Source organism: Polistes fuscatus, unplaced genomic scaffold, assembly GCF_010416935.1.
Source record: "Polistes fuscatus isolate 324 unplaced genomic scaffold, CU_Pfus_HIC Scaffold1, whole genome shotgun sequence".
NCBI lineage: Eukaryota > Metazoa > Arthropoda > Insecta > Hymenoptera > Vespidae > Polistes > Polistes fuscatus.
The window spans coordinates 3,411,697-3,424,961 of NW_025112997.1; the positions used below are offsets into that span (position 1 = coordinate 3,411,697).

At 29.0% G+C, this 13,265-nt stretch overlaps 1 protein-coding gene and 1 long non-coding RNA gene across 3 annotated transcripts in view; both read left to right on the top strand.

Annotated features, from left to right (window-relative positions):
• LOC122516687 overlaps positions 1–6,955 on the top strand; it is a 7,252-nt gene extending 297 nt beyond the window's left edge. The window contains exons 1-3 of one of the 2 annotated variants that reach the window (XR_006303647.1): positions 1–630; positions 6,022–6,107; positions 6,516–6,647. The exon at positions 1–630 is cut by the window's left edge and continues 297 nt beyond it. This is a non-coding gene — a long non-coding RNA (uncharacterized LOC122516687). Of the gene's footprint in view, positions 631–5,570; positions 6,108–6,515; positions 6,648–6,768 lie in introns of those variants that run through there. The other variant, XR_006303648.1, reaches the window with a different exon arrangement.
• Positions 6,956–8,845: 1,890 nt separating this feature from the next.
• LOC122521441 lies at positions 8,846–12,138 on the top strand. The gene is made up of 5 exons (XM_043642187.1): positions 8,846–8,851; positions 10,348–10,504; positions 11,040–11,314; positions 11,407–11,537; positions 11,702–12,138. Exons 1-5 carry the CDS (start codon positions 8,846–8,848, stop codon positions 11,895–11,897), a joined length of 765 nt encoding a protein of 254 aa, XP_043498122.1. The 3' UTR covers positions 11,898–12,138.
• Positions 12,139–13,265: the final 1,127 nt, after the last annotated feature.

Consider the following 13,265-nt stretch of genomic DNA (forward strand, 5'->3'; position numbering starts at 1 on the left):
TGTGAGAAGATTTATAATGATACAGATAAGAGAGGGTAAATGGGAGAAGGAAGAAAACAGAGAGAGAGAGAGAGAGAGATAAAGTGGGAGAAAATTAGATCAAGAGGGAAAGGGAAAGAAAAAAAATTAGAGTGAAAGAGAAAATTATAGTGTGAGAGAGAGAGAGAGAAAATTAGAGGGAAAAAGAGGGATTAATGGAAAGAGAGAGAGTTTGCGGAAGGGATGATGGTTAGTTGGATAAGGGGTGGGAAAGGTTGTTTGGAATGAGCATGCGCATGATTAGAGAGAAAAAGAGATAGAAGATTGGCGCGCTTGCGTTTTCAAAGAGAAGAAGATAGAGAGAGAGAGAATTGTGGAGGATACGATGCTCTCCAAAGTTCTCGGACCGATTGTCGTCGTCTTCGTCGAGATGTTCGTCACAGTCTATCGTCCTAGTCGTCCTAGTCGTCGTCGTCGTCGTCGTCGTGGTTGTTCAGCTGGTGGTGATTTCGTAGACGACGATTCTACCACGACCAACCAAGACTTAGCACGCCCCGTTCCACTTGTGCAATGCGCGCGCATTCGTTCGATAAATGTGAAAGGCGAACGTCGATTGTCGGGGGTGGTAAAAAGAGAGACGACGAGAAGAGGGTGAATATGAGAGAGAGAGAGAGAGAGAGAGAGAGAGAGAGAGAGAATGTGTGTAAGAGAGAGAGAGAGAGAGAGAGGGACTGGGATGTTGTTTAGGAAGAGGATACTGCGTTCGGACGAAAGGCAGGAACTTTGTATCCAAGACCATGATAAAGTGTATACGCCCTGAGATTTCTCTCAGGAGAACATTAGTCATATTATTCTTAAAACGATCTATCTGATTTATCATTTTAGTTCCAATATCACATGAGATTAATGTTTTAGATTATTTTCAGATTGGTTTATACCTATAGTTTATCGTATTTGTTATTATGTCAACAGATTGTTATTTTTGTTCCGTTACTGATCTTTATATTCTCGTTGGTTTTAATAAATATATAAAAATATTTAAAAAATAAAAATAATAAAAAGAGTAAGTAAATTAAATTGATATAATTAAACGGAAAATATTTGTCGATAGTGAACGAGATATTTTCGAAAGATTGTTGTTTTTGTTGTTACAGGACGAATTGTTTACATTCTCGTTAATTTAATAAATATTTCAATAAATATGTTTGATGTATAATTGTAATTAATTAAATGGAAGATGATACTCGTTGACAATGAATTGAATTAGAAAGATAAGATTTTCTTGATTTCTCGATAAATGAACTTCCACACAATTTCAACTCTTATAAATATCTTGGGAGTATTTCCCTCTTATGTTTCTACTTTGTGGTCTCTTAATGGTTTTCTACGTAGATTCTCTTGACTCGAGGTAGGTCGAGATTTTCACGTCGAGAGATCCCCGGAAAACAGAGACTCCAACCGGAAGTCTGCAAATCTCTTTATCTTCATTCCGTTCTTTTTTTTTTTTATTTTTTTTTTATGATGCTGGAAGAGGACCATAATACATTTCGTTATTAATTTAAAGCTCCAATCTCGAGGCTTGATCCATATAAATCTTGTACGTTTTAGGTATTAAATAAAGAAGGAAGGCTCTTCCCCCCCCTCTCTTACTTCTTCTTCTTCTTCATTTTTTTTTCCCCCACAAAGTTTCATCCTCGCTCGTACTACCACATCGAACCCTCTTCGATCCCCCTTCGAAGACATCCTACACGTTTATCGACTTCTAAATAAAAATGCTTTTTACTAGACGATGGTAAAAAGGAAAAAAAAAATATAAAAAGAAGAAGAAAATAATAGAAAATATATAAAATAATAAAAAACATTTTACGACGACGACAACGACGACGACGACGCAATTTCGATTTTTCTCGTATTTATCTTTATTTACTTTTTCATTATTATTTTACATTCCTTAGGATACGTAAAATCAATTGTTTATTTTTTTTATATCTCTTTTTTTATCTCACTTTTTATATACTTTCTTCTTCGCAAAATTAAACGATGACCCAAATGTCAATTCGATTTCCCTTTCTATATTTATTTCTTATCTTTCTAACAACTTATACGTACATTTCTGTGCATGGGAAAGTTTCTTAACGTGTGTTTGTATGTAATAGAAATATCACTGGCCTACTTAGAAATTGTTTAATCTTATTAGCATTCAAATAAATGTTCTATGACTGTCTGATCAACGCGAATGTTACTATTTTAATATTTAATATGTTTCCTATTCGAATTTAAAATACAAATCATTGATCTATCAATGAATTTATAAAATTAAATTTGACTGTCTGGCCAATGGCAGTTATTACATTAATATTTAAAATGTTTTTCTTATTTAATTAAAAATAAAATTATACAGATTTGTGTGTCGATGTATTTAAAAATAAGATTTTATAATAAAAATTATTGATAAATAATAAAATAAAATGTTGTACCGCGTTCAGAAACGTTGTGCAATAATTTTTATTTAAACAACAATTAAAAATAAATCAAAGGAGATATGTTTATTTCAATATTTATGATATTCAGTAAATGAGATGAAAAATGTGACCTTATTAATCTCTCATTGAACCATTAAATCATCCTACGAATTTACTAGAATATGATTCAATAAATTACATTTGACCGATCGATTAATACCAAAGTAAGTAATCGATTATTCGAAAATCCTCATCTCCCAGGGGATGAGAGGAACACGTCAGCCAACCTTTGGGTGGAATAAATTAGAAGAAAATCAAAAAAAGATGTTAAAAATCTTCTTCTTCTTCAAAAAAAAAAAAAAAGAGAAATAGAACAAAAGACGTTAAAGAAAAAGAAAAAGGAATGAAATATAAAAAGTCGTTCGAAGAAATACGTGGGAAGTCTCGTTTTCAGACGATTCAGGAAGGTCAAGGATATTCCTTCCCACGTATCCTTAAATTCGTCATACTTAGTTGTTTATTTCTATTTTTCTTTTTATCACTGATGATTTACCATTGTTTTCAAAAATAAGAGATTCGTATTATCATTCAATTTATCGTTGAATAATTCGATATAACAAAATATTATGCAGGTTAGTTGAATTTCAACTTTGGTACGTTTGAAAAGTACAAATTTATGCAGAAATTGAGTTTGTCAGTGGATATTGATTTCTTAAGAAATTTTAAAGCGAGAAGAAGAGAGGAACAGGAGAGACGAGTAGTGGGGAACCAAGAAGATTTAATTATCCCATTTGCAAACCAGAATTTGCATCGACGATTAATCCTTTTATCCATTGTCGAAAAATCTTCAATTATTTGTTCCTTTTCCAGTTTAGTTTTTTCCTCTCTGTCCTTAGCTCTATCTCTTTCTCTCTCTTTCGAATAAAATTATTCGTAGAATAGAAAGTAGGACGAATCCTTGTCATAAAATTTGTCCAAATTGGCTTGGACGAATGGATACACTGAGATGAAGATGAAACGAAGATGGATTACTTTAGTAAATAAAAAAGAAAATAAGATTAAAATTGATATCCTTTTGGTGTAATCTCGAAGGAAGTTTTCTAGTCTAAGTCTCTCATCTTTAAGGGATTTCCCAAGTCGTTTGACCCGAATGGAATATCCTTTGAGGCTTTTTCGACCCCCCCCCCGAGCTTTGGACACTTGCAAAAGATCATTTTTAAGATCCTATGCGGATGATATTTATTTTAATATGACTGTCTGATCAACAGCAGTAACTACTTCAATATATATATAACATGTTCTTATATTATTTTATAAAATTATATAAATTTAATTTAATAATTTTATTTAAATTTTTTATTTAAATTTTATAATTTAATAATATAATTTAATTTTATTTATTTAAATTTTATAATTTAATTTAATTTAATTGATAAATAAATGTATAATATATATAAATAATTATACAGTTTTATTGTTTTTTTTTTTTTAGATAGAAAATATTTGATAGTTTTATTTATTTGGATGTAAAACGTTAATTATTTTCTTTTTTTTCTTTTTCGGTAAAGTAATATTTAACATTTATTACCATACAATTTATATTCGTTTAAATATATAAACATTCTTTTTTTTTATCTCTTGAAATAAAAAATAGCGAAAAATTACTTTTTAAATACAAAAAATACTAGCGTTGTTTATATAAATATAAACAATTATAAACTGTGTTCATTACTTATCGGTCAATCCCGTTTAATTCCATTGGAAATAAAATACAAAATAAAATATCTATATTTCAAAAAGAAGATTTAACAATCTTTTTACTTTATCGGATTAAACATTGAAAAATATTTTTCGATCAATTTTCAAAACGAATCATAGTTAACGCGATTGCGTGTAGACAAGTAGTAAACCATACGTTTCGTCAAACGCAATACGAAGAATTGCGAACAATTAATTACACAACACTGTACTCTTGAAAAATTCAACGTTACGTATATAAAACGAGTCGAGATCGATATTTTATACGGGTAACAAGAAAGAAAGAAAAAAAAACAAAAACGGAAAAAGAGAAAAAAATTTTGTTCAAAAAACGAAAAACATAGATGGCATCGTTAATTATCGAACACTTTTTTTTCTTTTTTTTTCTTTATCAGTCAAATTACGGACATCAAATTTTAACCGAGAGGAAGAAAATCAATGATGTTTCGAAACATTTGATTAATACACCGAATATTAAAAATACGTAACGTTTAAAAATTGTAGTGCACGCTAACTTAAATAGGTATGATACAGAATTAAAAAAAGAAAACAAAGGAAAAAAAAAGGAAAAAAGGGAAAATAAAAGTTACACGAGTGTCAGGTTGGAAGCTGCTCTTCGTAAAAGCGATCTAAAAATATATCGTTAGCTGGTGTCGCGTTGGCGTAAAATCGCGGCTCGTTCACGCGGCATGTCTATCGGTGTGACCCCAATACGTACACCTTCCATGTACATCATACGTGTATTAAGGTGATCCTTATTTTGGGTATTTTGGTTATTTTTGCATTTTTATGTTCCCTAAAGGCTTATATAACTCGAAATAAATAAAAAAAGAAAAAAAAACTATTACCTAAGTTTCAAGTCTCTATCTAAATTTTTAATCTTTGCCTTACAGCGACGTAAGTTTTCCATTTAAATAACAAGAGATGTGGTTTTGGCATTGAATGATCAATTTTTTATTCCGACCCAAAGTTGTTCTTTAAAAAATGTGAAATTTTATAGACTTTATTTATTATAATAACAATTATATCCATGAATTTTTATCAATTTTGTTGCAATTATAATTTTGAAGTTGCAGAAAGATGTAAATATAAAACTTTTTCTTTTTAATAATTTTCTATCTACGTCGACGTAATTTTCTCTATTAACCTGTTTTCCTCGTCTCATTTTGTACCGATGATTTTTCCAATTACTTTTATTCGAAATATCTTACATTTTTTTCTCGTATCATAGATTTATTCTATGCTTTCTCACAAATATTATTATCAAAATCAAATTACACGTAGATTAATTAGGGTCTTACATTAGATCGTCTTATCCTTAAAAAGATTAACATCGTATGTGTCATCTGTGAAGCAATAATTTCGTATCATTCTTATCGATAATGATAAATCTTGTATTATTGATTTGGATTATCGATTAGGTACCAAATTACTGCTCCAATTTCAATACCTTCACAGATGGCATACAACATCAAATTTTTTAAAGATGTAAATAAATTGATTTTTGATTTATTTAATAAGTAAATGATCATTTCGAGTTTAACTAACGTAGTCAAAAAGAAAGACGAGTTATCGTACGTGTGACGACAAGCTTGTGTGCGTATATAAGACGTTTCAAAACAATTTCAATTTGCAAGTAAGAAAATATTCATCTAATTTTATCCAATCGATTAACGATACTTTTCTAATGACTCTCTTAAACTCATATTATAAAATTTTATATAAGATATAATACTCTACAATTTGATAATTATCTTATTTATCATGTTTTTTTATTTATAAAAATATTTACATTTTTATATGGTCACGTCTAACCTACAAGACTGCAATTGCTCAGCCAATCAGCGTTATTTCCATGGCGTCCATGTTGAAGATCATGAGGAAGTTTCGTCGTCCTGTTAATTTCAGGTTATCAAAAGACATTTTCTAACGTACAGCCTTTTATTATATATCAAACGATAGGTATATTCAAGATGTTGACACGTGAATGTTTTCATAGTGAAATATTCAAAAATTCGAAAGATATTCGCGAACAAAAAAATTCGTATCTCTCAGTTTCGCGCCAAAATCTCATCGATGTTACTTAACTATATTTTTTTTTTTCAATTGTCCAGCTTATTTTTACGATATCGATATTTACTATAATAATATTTTTAATGCTGCTCTTATGAATGATTTTTCATAAATTCGTCTTCATAGGTCGCATTTTGATTTTCATTACAGTACAGATAACTCGTATACACACGTACACATACACTCATATATTTGATGTTCTCTATATTATACTAATCAATCTTATGTTTTTATTTTTTTCAGGTTTCCGAGTTTGGAAGAATACAGCACAAAACACATAATCTTATAAAATTGTGTTTCCTTTTGTATTTTCTTCATATTTGTCGAGGTAAGTTTATCTCTTTTATTTTATAACATAGAAAAGTAGTAAAATAGTGTGAGAGAGAGAGGAGGAAGAAGAAAGAGTGGAAGAATGAGAAGAAAAGAAAAAGATAGAAAATAAGAATAAAAAACATTCGGTGTATGGACAAATATGAACGTGTTTGTATTTTTCTAGGAGATTCTCCAGTCAAGATCGAAACAAAGAAACAAACATTGGACACACTGCATTCAACAGAGAAAGAGAAAGAGAGGGAGAGATAGATCTAGCTTCTTCTTCCGTCCTTCAACACGTTAAAACAAACAAAAGTGATGTATTAAATTATTGAATAATTTTAATTATTTTAATTTTAATAAAAAATGGTTTATTTTTTAGATTTTTATCATTGAATTTGCTGTTGTAATTATTTATTTAGACATCTTTAAAGATTTTTATTTAAATATTTGTACTAACATTATATACTTTATAGATAATTTTATAGAACTAATGAGACCTAGACAATTGATATTGCTTCAGTTTGTATATTAAAATACAAAGCAAGTACTATCAAACAAATAGTTGCATACTTTGGTACATTTAAAAAATATTTGATAACTTTGACTTTTAATTTATACATTTTTTCTACGGTTTATTTATTGTTCATATATTTCTTATTAGCTCAGAATAGGGTCACAAGTAAAATCACGCGTTTAAATTTAATTTGATTGCAACGTTAAATAGAGAGATCTGACAAAAATAAATATGGAATTAAATGAAATTGTACATCTGCGAATTGGTGGATTTATATGTCAGGCTATCGTGGATTGATTGTATAATTAATATAGTTTTATTCTTGTTACAAGTGATCATTGTTGAATTTAACATCAAACCTTTTTGCTTTTTTCTTTTATTTGAGTGCCTTAAACCTGGCAGGTTTTTAAAATATATGTATAAATGCATTTCTGAAAGCACACAAAATATTTAAAATTCTCTAACAAATATAACTTCAAATATTTATGAAAATGTACCAAAAGATTTTCAATAAGTTTGTTCTAATAAAATGTTTAATCAATGAATGTATTTATTTCAGAATTAATAAGACCCTAATGAATCAACATACGGTTCGATTTTTATAATAATATTTGTGACAGGAATAGGAAAAAAAAATTACATACTTTTGTTATTTTAAATAGAATTTAAAATAGAGATAATTAAATATTTTGATATTAAATTAGAAAAATAAATTAGATATTGTGGTAAATCACGAAAAAATATGATAAGAAATAAATTAACGATAAAATATTGTTATACTTTAACTAAGAAATTAATCCGCACGTATAATATTTACAAGAAGACAAGACTCTTGACGGTAATCTAATTAAATAGACTGTAAAATTAATAACATCAAAGTATTTCCATAATCGTCGACTTCAACATCGTCGATGAGTTTTATTATAGAGCAAAGCCCTGCACTTAACTCGAGCGTTAATACTTTATATTCGATACTCTCTGCTCTGCTCTGCTCTGCTCTGCTCAGCTCTGCTCTGAAACTTTGCCTTGCTCGAGAATAGATCATTATGTTTAGTCTCGAAATAATAGAACACGACATAATTAACAAGTCGGCTCAGAATATCGCGTCTTTATTATCTCCGACATGAAAAATATCTACACCCGTTATTTTTTTCTTCCTTTCTTCATAAATAAGAGTATAAAAAGAAAAAAAGAAAATGACAATAAATTTTTATTTAAAATTTCGACGTTTAAAATATACGGACAGAATTTAATCGAATATGATTATTATTTTTTTATGATAATAAATTGTACACGAAAGTTACTGTGTTAATGATATAAATATGAAATTTATATTTGGAAATATCAACCCTTAGGATAAGTCAGTAATTAATTTTGCGATGAAATAATATTATGAAATTTAAAAAAAGTAAATTAAAAAGAAATTGCTAAATATAATAATGATATTAAACTGTAATCAATAATATTAATACGTAATTATCAAATATCTAACCTTCGAATATCTGTCGTCACATTAATTTTAAGATAAAACAATATAACAAAATTAAAAGAAAAAAAAAAGAAATAAATATACGAATATATTACTTGCAAATTATGATTATAATTATAAGAATTGAAAATAAATTTAGAAATATAATAACGATGTGTTAAATAATATTAAATCGTAAAATATCTCGAATGCTTCTAAAAGAAATTAATTAAACGATAAAGAAAAATATATGTTCGTGAAAATATGATGAACGTTATGGAGGTTTAAGAGAATTCTTTCTCTTCTTCTTCTTTATGAAAAAGAAAAGAAGAAAAAAAATGAAAGAAAAAAAAAGAGGATGACAAAAATCGTATACTCGTCTCTAAAACAGCTGACGCGAGCGAGTAGTAATGCGAGTGAGTGGCTCAGACAGACAGCACGAAGAACATCATCCCCTTTAGAAAGAGAGAAGGGGCTCCAGACAGACGAACACCCTCCGGGCAACACCCTACCAACATCCCCCGCATCCCACTTCAATGTCGGCCGTTCCATCGCCATAGCAACCCCGTTGGATTCAGTAAGCATCCTAAGCAACCATTTCAACCCCTTTCCACTTCCCCCTTTCTACCACCCCTTCCCTTTTACAATCCTCTTCTTCTACTTCTTCCTTTTTTCTTTCCCTCTGATCGCTTTGGGACCTTGTGGCTACAGATTTACACCGAAACACTTCTATTTATCTTATTTTTATTTTAGAAAGAAAGAAAAGAAAGAAATTAAAGAAAAAAATAAATCTTCTTCGTGATTCTCGATTCCATTGAAATCTTTACAGTATTTATAAAAAAGATACAATCCAAAAAGTGATGAACGTGTTAACATTTTCACGAACACTTTCCTGTAATATATATGTGGGATGCGAGCACCTCTAAGCTAAATTTAAATAGGCATTCGTGAGAAGATTGGACGGTAGGCCCTGGATAGCTCAATGGTTAAAGGCAGTCGCCCGGAAAGCGGAAGATCCGGGTTCGAGTCCCGGTCCAGTCAGTCCAACGACCCAATTTTTTCACGAATCCTACATAATAATCCTAACGATAATCCTAAATTTAGTATGAAAAGAATAATAAATTGAAACGATAATTGAATCGATACTGCAAATTATACGTAAATAATATACATGCAATATAATGAAATTCAATTATAATAAATGCAAAAACTTGAATACAAAGTATTGATAAGAAAAAAAAAAAAAGAAGAAAAAATTAAATCGACGAATAAATTTTCTATAGAAAAATATGAAAAAATTACTTATTTAATTTTGATATTATAATTTGTATTATACTCTCACCGTGAAAGCTTGTCGAGTTAGATATAAATTTAATAAAGAAATACGGTGTAAGTAGTCATGTATGATACTTTCGTATCTCGTCAGAGGAGTCAACGAGCCTAAGCACACGCACGATCAAACGTTTTCTACGAATTGTTTCTTCACTTATTCGATTATCTCAAGTGTATCGAATTCACGAGGACACGAAGGAGGAAATTGTCCGTTTCTTTTATGCGAGCGACGATTATTTAAAGATCTCGTCGAATCGTTGAATTTCTTCAGTTTTCATTCGTCCTCCTCGTCGTTTCGCGGTTCACGTTGGAAAGATATATATTTTCTTCTTGGATCTAAGTGACTTAAAATATAATTTGTTTAAAACAAAATGTGCTGTTTTTCCTACAGAATTCAAATTTTTTTTTTCATTTACTCGTTATCGGTCGTTTTAATTATCGCTCAGGATTCTAACGTCGCATCATATTTCCCTAACAAAGAAAATAATTCTAATTTGGAATCTGTTGGAAAGATAATCGACTCGAATTTTCATCCGGATTCTACTCAGGCTTCTTCGGTTCATATAGCTCAGCAACTTTTACCACCGAGTTATTATCTTCCTGGTAAAAAGTTCATTTTTATTTTTTAATACCACATAGATTGATAGTAAATAATAAATTAAAAATAAAATAAAGAGAAAAGATAGTAATTTAATAAAATAACGTGCAATAAATATTTAAATTTTAAATCAATTATTCGTCTACTCGTGATCATTTCTCAATAAATTAAATTGTTAATAATATTATTCAGCTAATTTGTATAAATTCAAAATAGACGTTTCGGATGATAAATAAATATTATCATTCAATTAAAAAATATTCTGATATTTATATTACTGAGCTCATATAATTATTATTATTATTATCAATTGATCAATATTTAACATATAAAATTAATTATTCATTCGCCCTGTCTCTCTTCCTTTTTTTTTTTATCGCATGTTAAAATTAATTTGTAATAACAAAATTGAAATCATGAATTAAAAAAAAAAATAAAAAAATAATAAAGCTAATAAATTTATATTATTATATTTATAATGAAAAAATAATAAAAACTAAGAGAGGCACTTTTTCTTAATATTTATATGAATTTAATCAGCATTGCAGCCACCAATCGTTCATCACCGAAGCGAGAGTTTACCTTACGTCTTTGAATATCCAAACATTGGTTACCCAGTTGTGCAAAATGTAGAACAAGCGATAGCACCAACCACTTCTAAACAACTTGTGATAGTCAGCTTCATTGGTTTGCTCTTGTTACTTGCTATCATTCAAAACACATTAGTTTCAACTAAAAGAAAAGATGCATTGATAGATGTACTTCCATCCAAACGTAAACGGGACGTTCATTCTACTTACGATTTTCATACCGTTGTTAGTAAAATTAATGTTTATCTTTTACATTAATTAATTACATTCTACGATTTCTTTGAATTAATCAAAAACTTCTTCTTTTAATTTAATAGACACCAGAAGAAGAAATTGTGCTGAATGATGACGCACGTGTACGTTGTATTCAAAGGACAATTTGTTTAGAAAATCAAAAATTATTTCAAGATCTTGGCTCGATTGGAAAATTACTCGGTAAATATTTGACGTAAGTGTAATCGTTTATTTTATCTATGATAAGATGAGATAAAATAGGATTTAAATGAGATTAAATAGGATTTAATTAGTATCTTTTAAAAAGAATATGTGTCCAAATATTCCGATAATTTTGATAATCTGCCGATTAGAATGAAAAATGTATTTTAATTACAGAAGGAACGTTGAAAAATCAGTTAAATCGTCAACAGGATGGGATCGATTGATCGATGATGCAGGATCGGCAGGAATACGCGGTGAAAATTGTGATCTTTTGTACAGGGATTGCGACGTTCCCATAAGTTTTCTATCATCAAGAGGAAAGAACAAATTTCAATCGAAAGAAGTAACACATACTACGAATTCTAATTAATAATAATCGATAGAAAATAATCGATTATTATTAATTTAAATAGTATATGCGTAATAAACTCGTTCACATAATGCACGAGTATTATTATATCTTTTATATTACTCGTAATTAATTAATTCATTCATTCATTAATTAATTATTATTATTATTATAATTTCTTCTTCTTCTCTTCTTTTTTCTTTTAAATTTGTGATAGGAATTGTATTAATAGTATGATTTTGTGTGGCGAAATGAAAGGCGAGTGATATTAATGACTTTTAATTTTAATTACAATATGCTGAATTGTGTTTTTTTTTTTTGTTTTGTTTTTGTATTGTTCTTTATCCGCTACAAACATCGACATCTAGCCTGAACTATTTTGAAACAGCAGTCCGCTCTATACACACACAATTTTATGCTTTCTTTCTCTCTCTCTCTCTCTCTCTTTCTCTTTCTTTCTATCTTTTCACTTTTGCCGTTCCCTTTCTCATTCTCTCTCTCACACACTCAATCATTCTCTCTCTCTCTCTCTTCCTCTTTCTCTCTTTAGTTCACGGAATTATAAAAAAATATTAAATTACGAACAAAACGATAGAGACAAAAATGATCCTCCATTTTCCCGTTGTTTTAGTTGGTTTGTTGTGTTTGGTGTATGTGTGTGTGTGTGTCTGTGTGTATTAATTTTTCTTTTATTTATTAATTGTTTATCTCCCACTTTGATTATTCGTAGTAATTAATTACTCAACATTTTTTGTCTCTCTCTCTTTTTTTCTTTTCCTATCTCTTTCTTTATCTTTTTCTTATTCTTCCCTTCCTCCCTCTTCTCCACTTCATCCACTTTATCCATCGTCGTCCGTGAACTAATCGATATTATGTAATAACGCTATTCCATTATTATTTTATTAACATTAAGGCATTACATATTATTTATAAATTCACCTTGTCGTACGCCGCCATTTCCTCTTTGTTTCTTCTTTTGCGCTTTTTTTGCTTGCGTTTTATTTTTTTATCCTTTTTTTTTTTATTTTTGTTTTCATCTAAATCATATTTTTCATTCAATTTAAATTCGTTCGGTTTTTTATTTTTTAACTTTTTTTTTTAAACTTACGCTTAAAATAAAAAGCGCGTGAGATCGCTCGGTTGCAATAATAATAATAATAGTTCAGGCTTAAATTACAAAACAGGAGAAAAATTTTAAATAAAAAATAAAGTAATAAAAACTAATTAATAAAACCACAACAAAGACGAAAGAAAATTTTCTACATGATATTTGCAAATACGTCCAATGATATAAAAAAAAAGGAAAAAACCAAAAAGTAGAAATTCTTTCATTTTTCGAAAAGAATATTCTTTCATTTTCTCCTAGTTATTTTTTTTCTTTTTCTACTT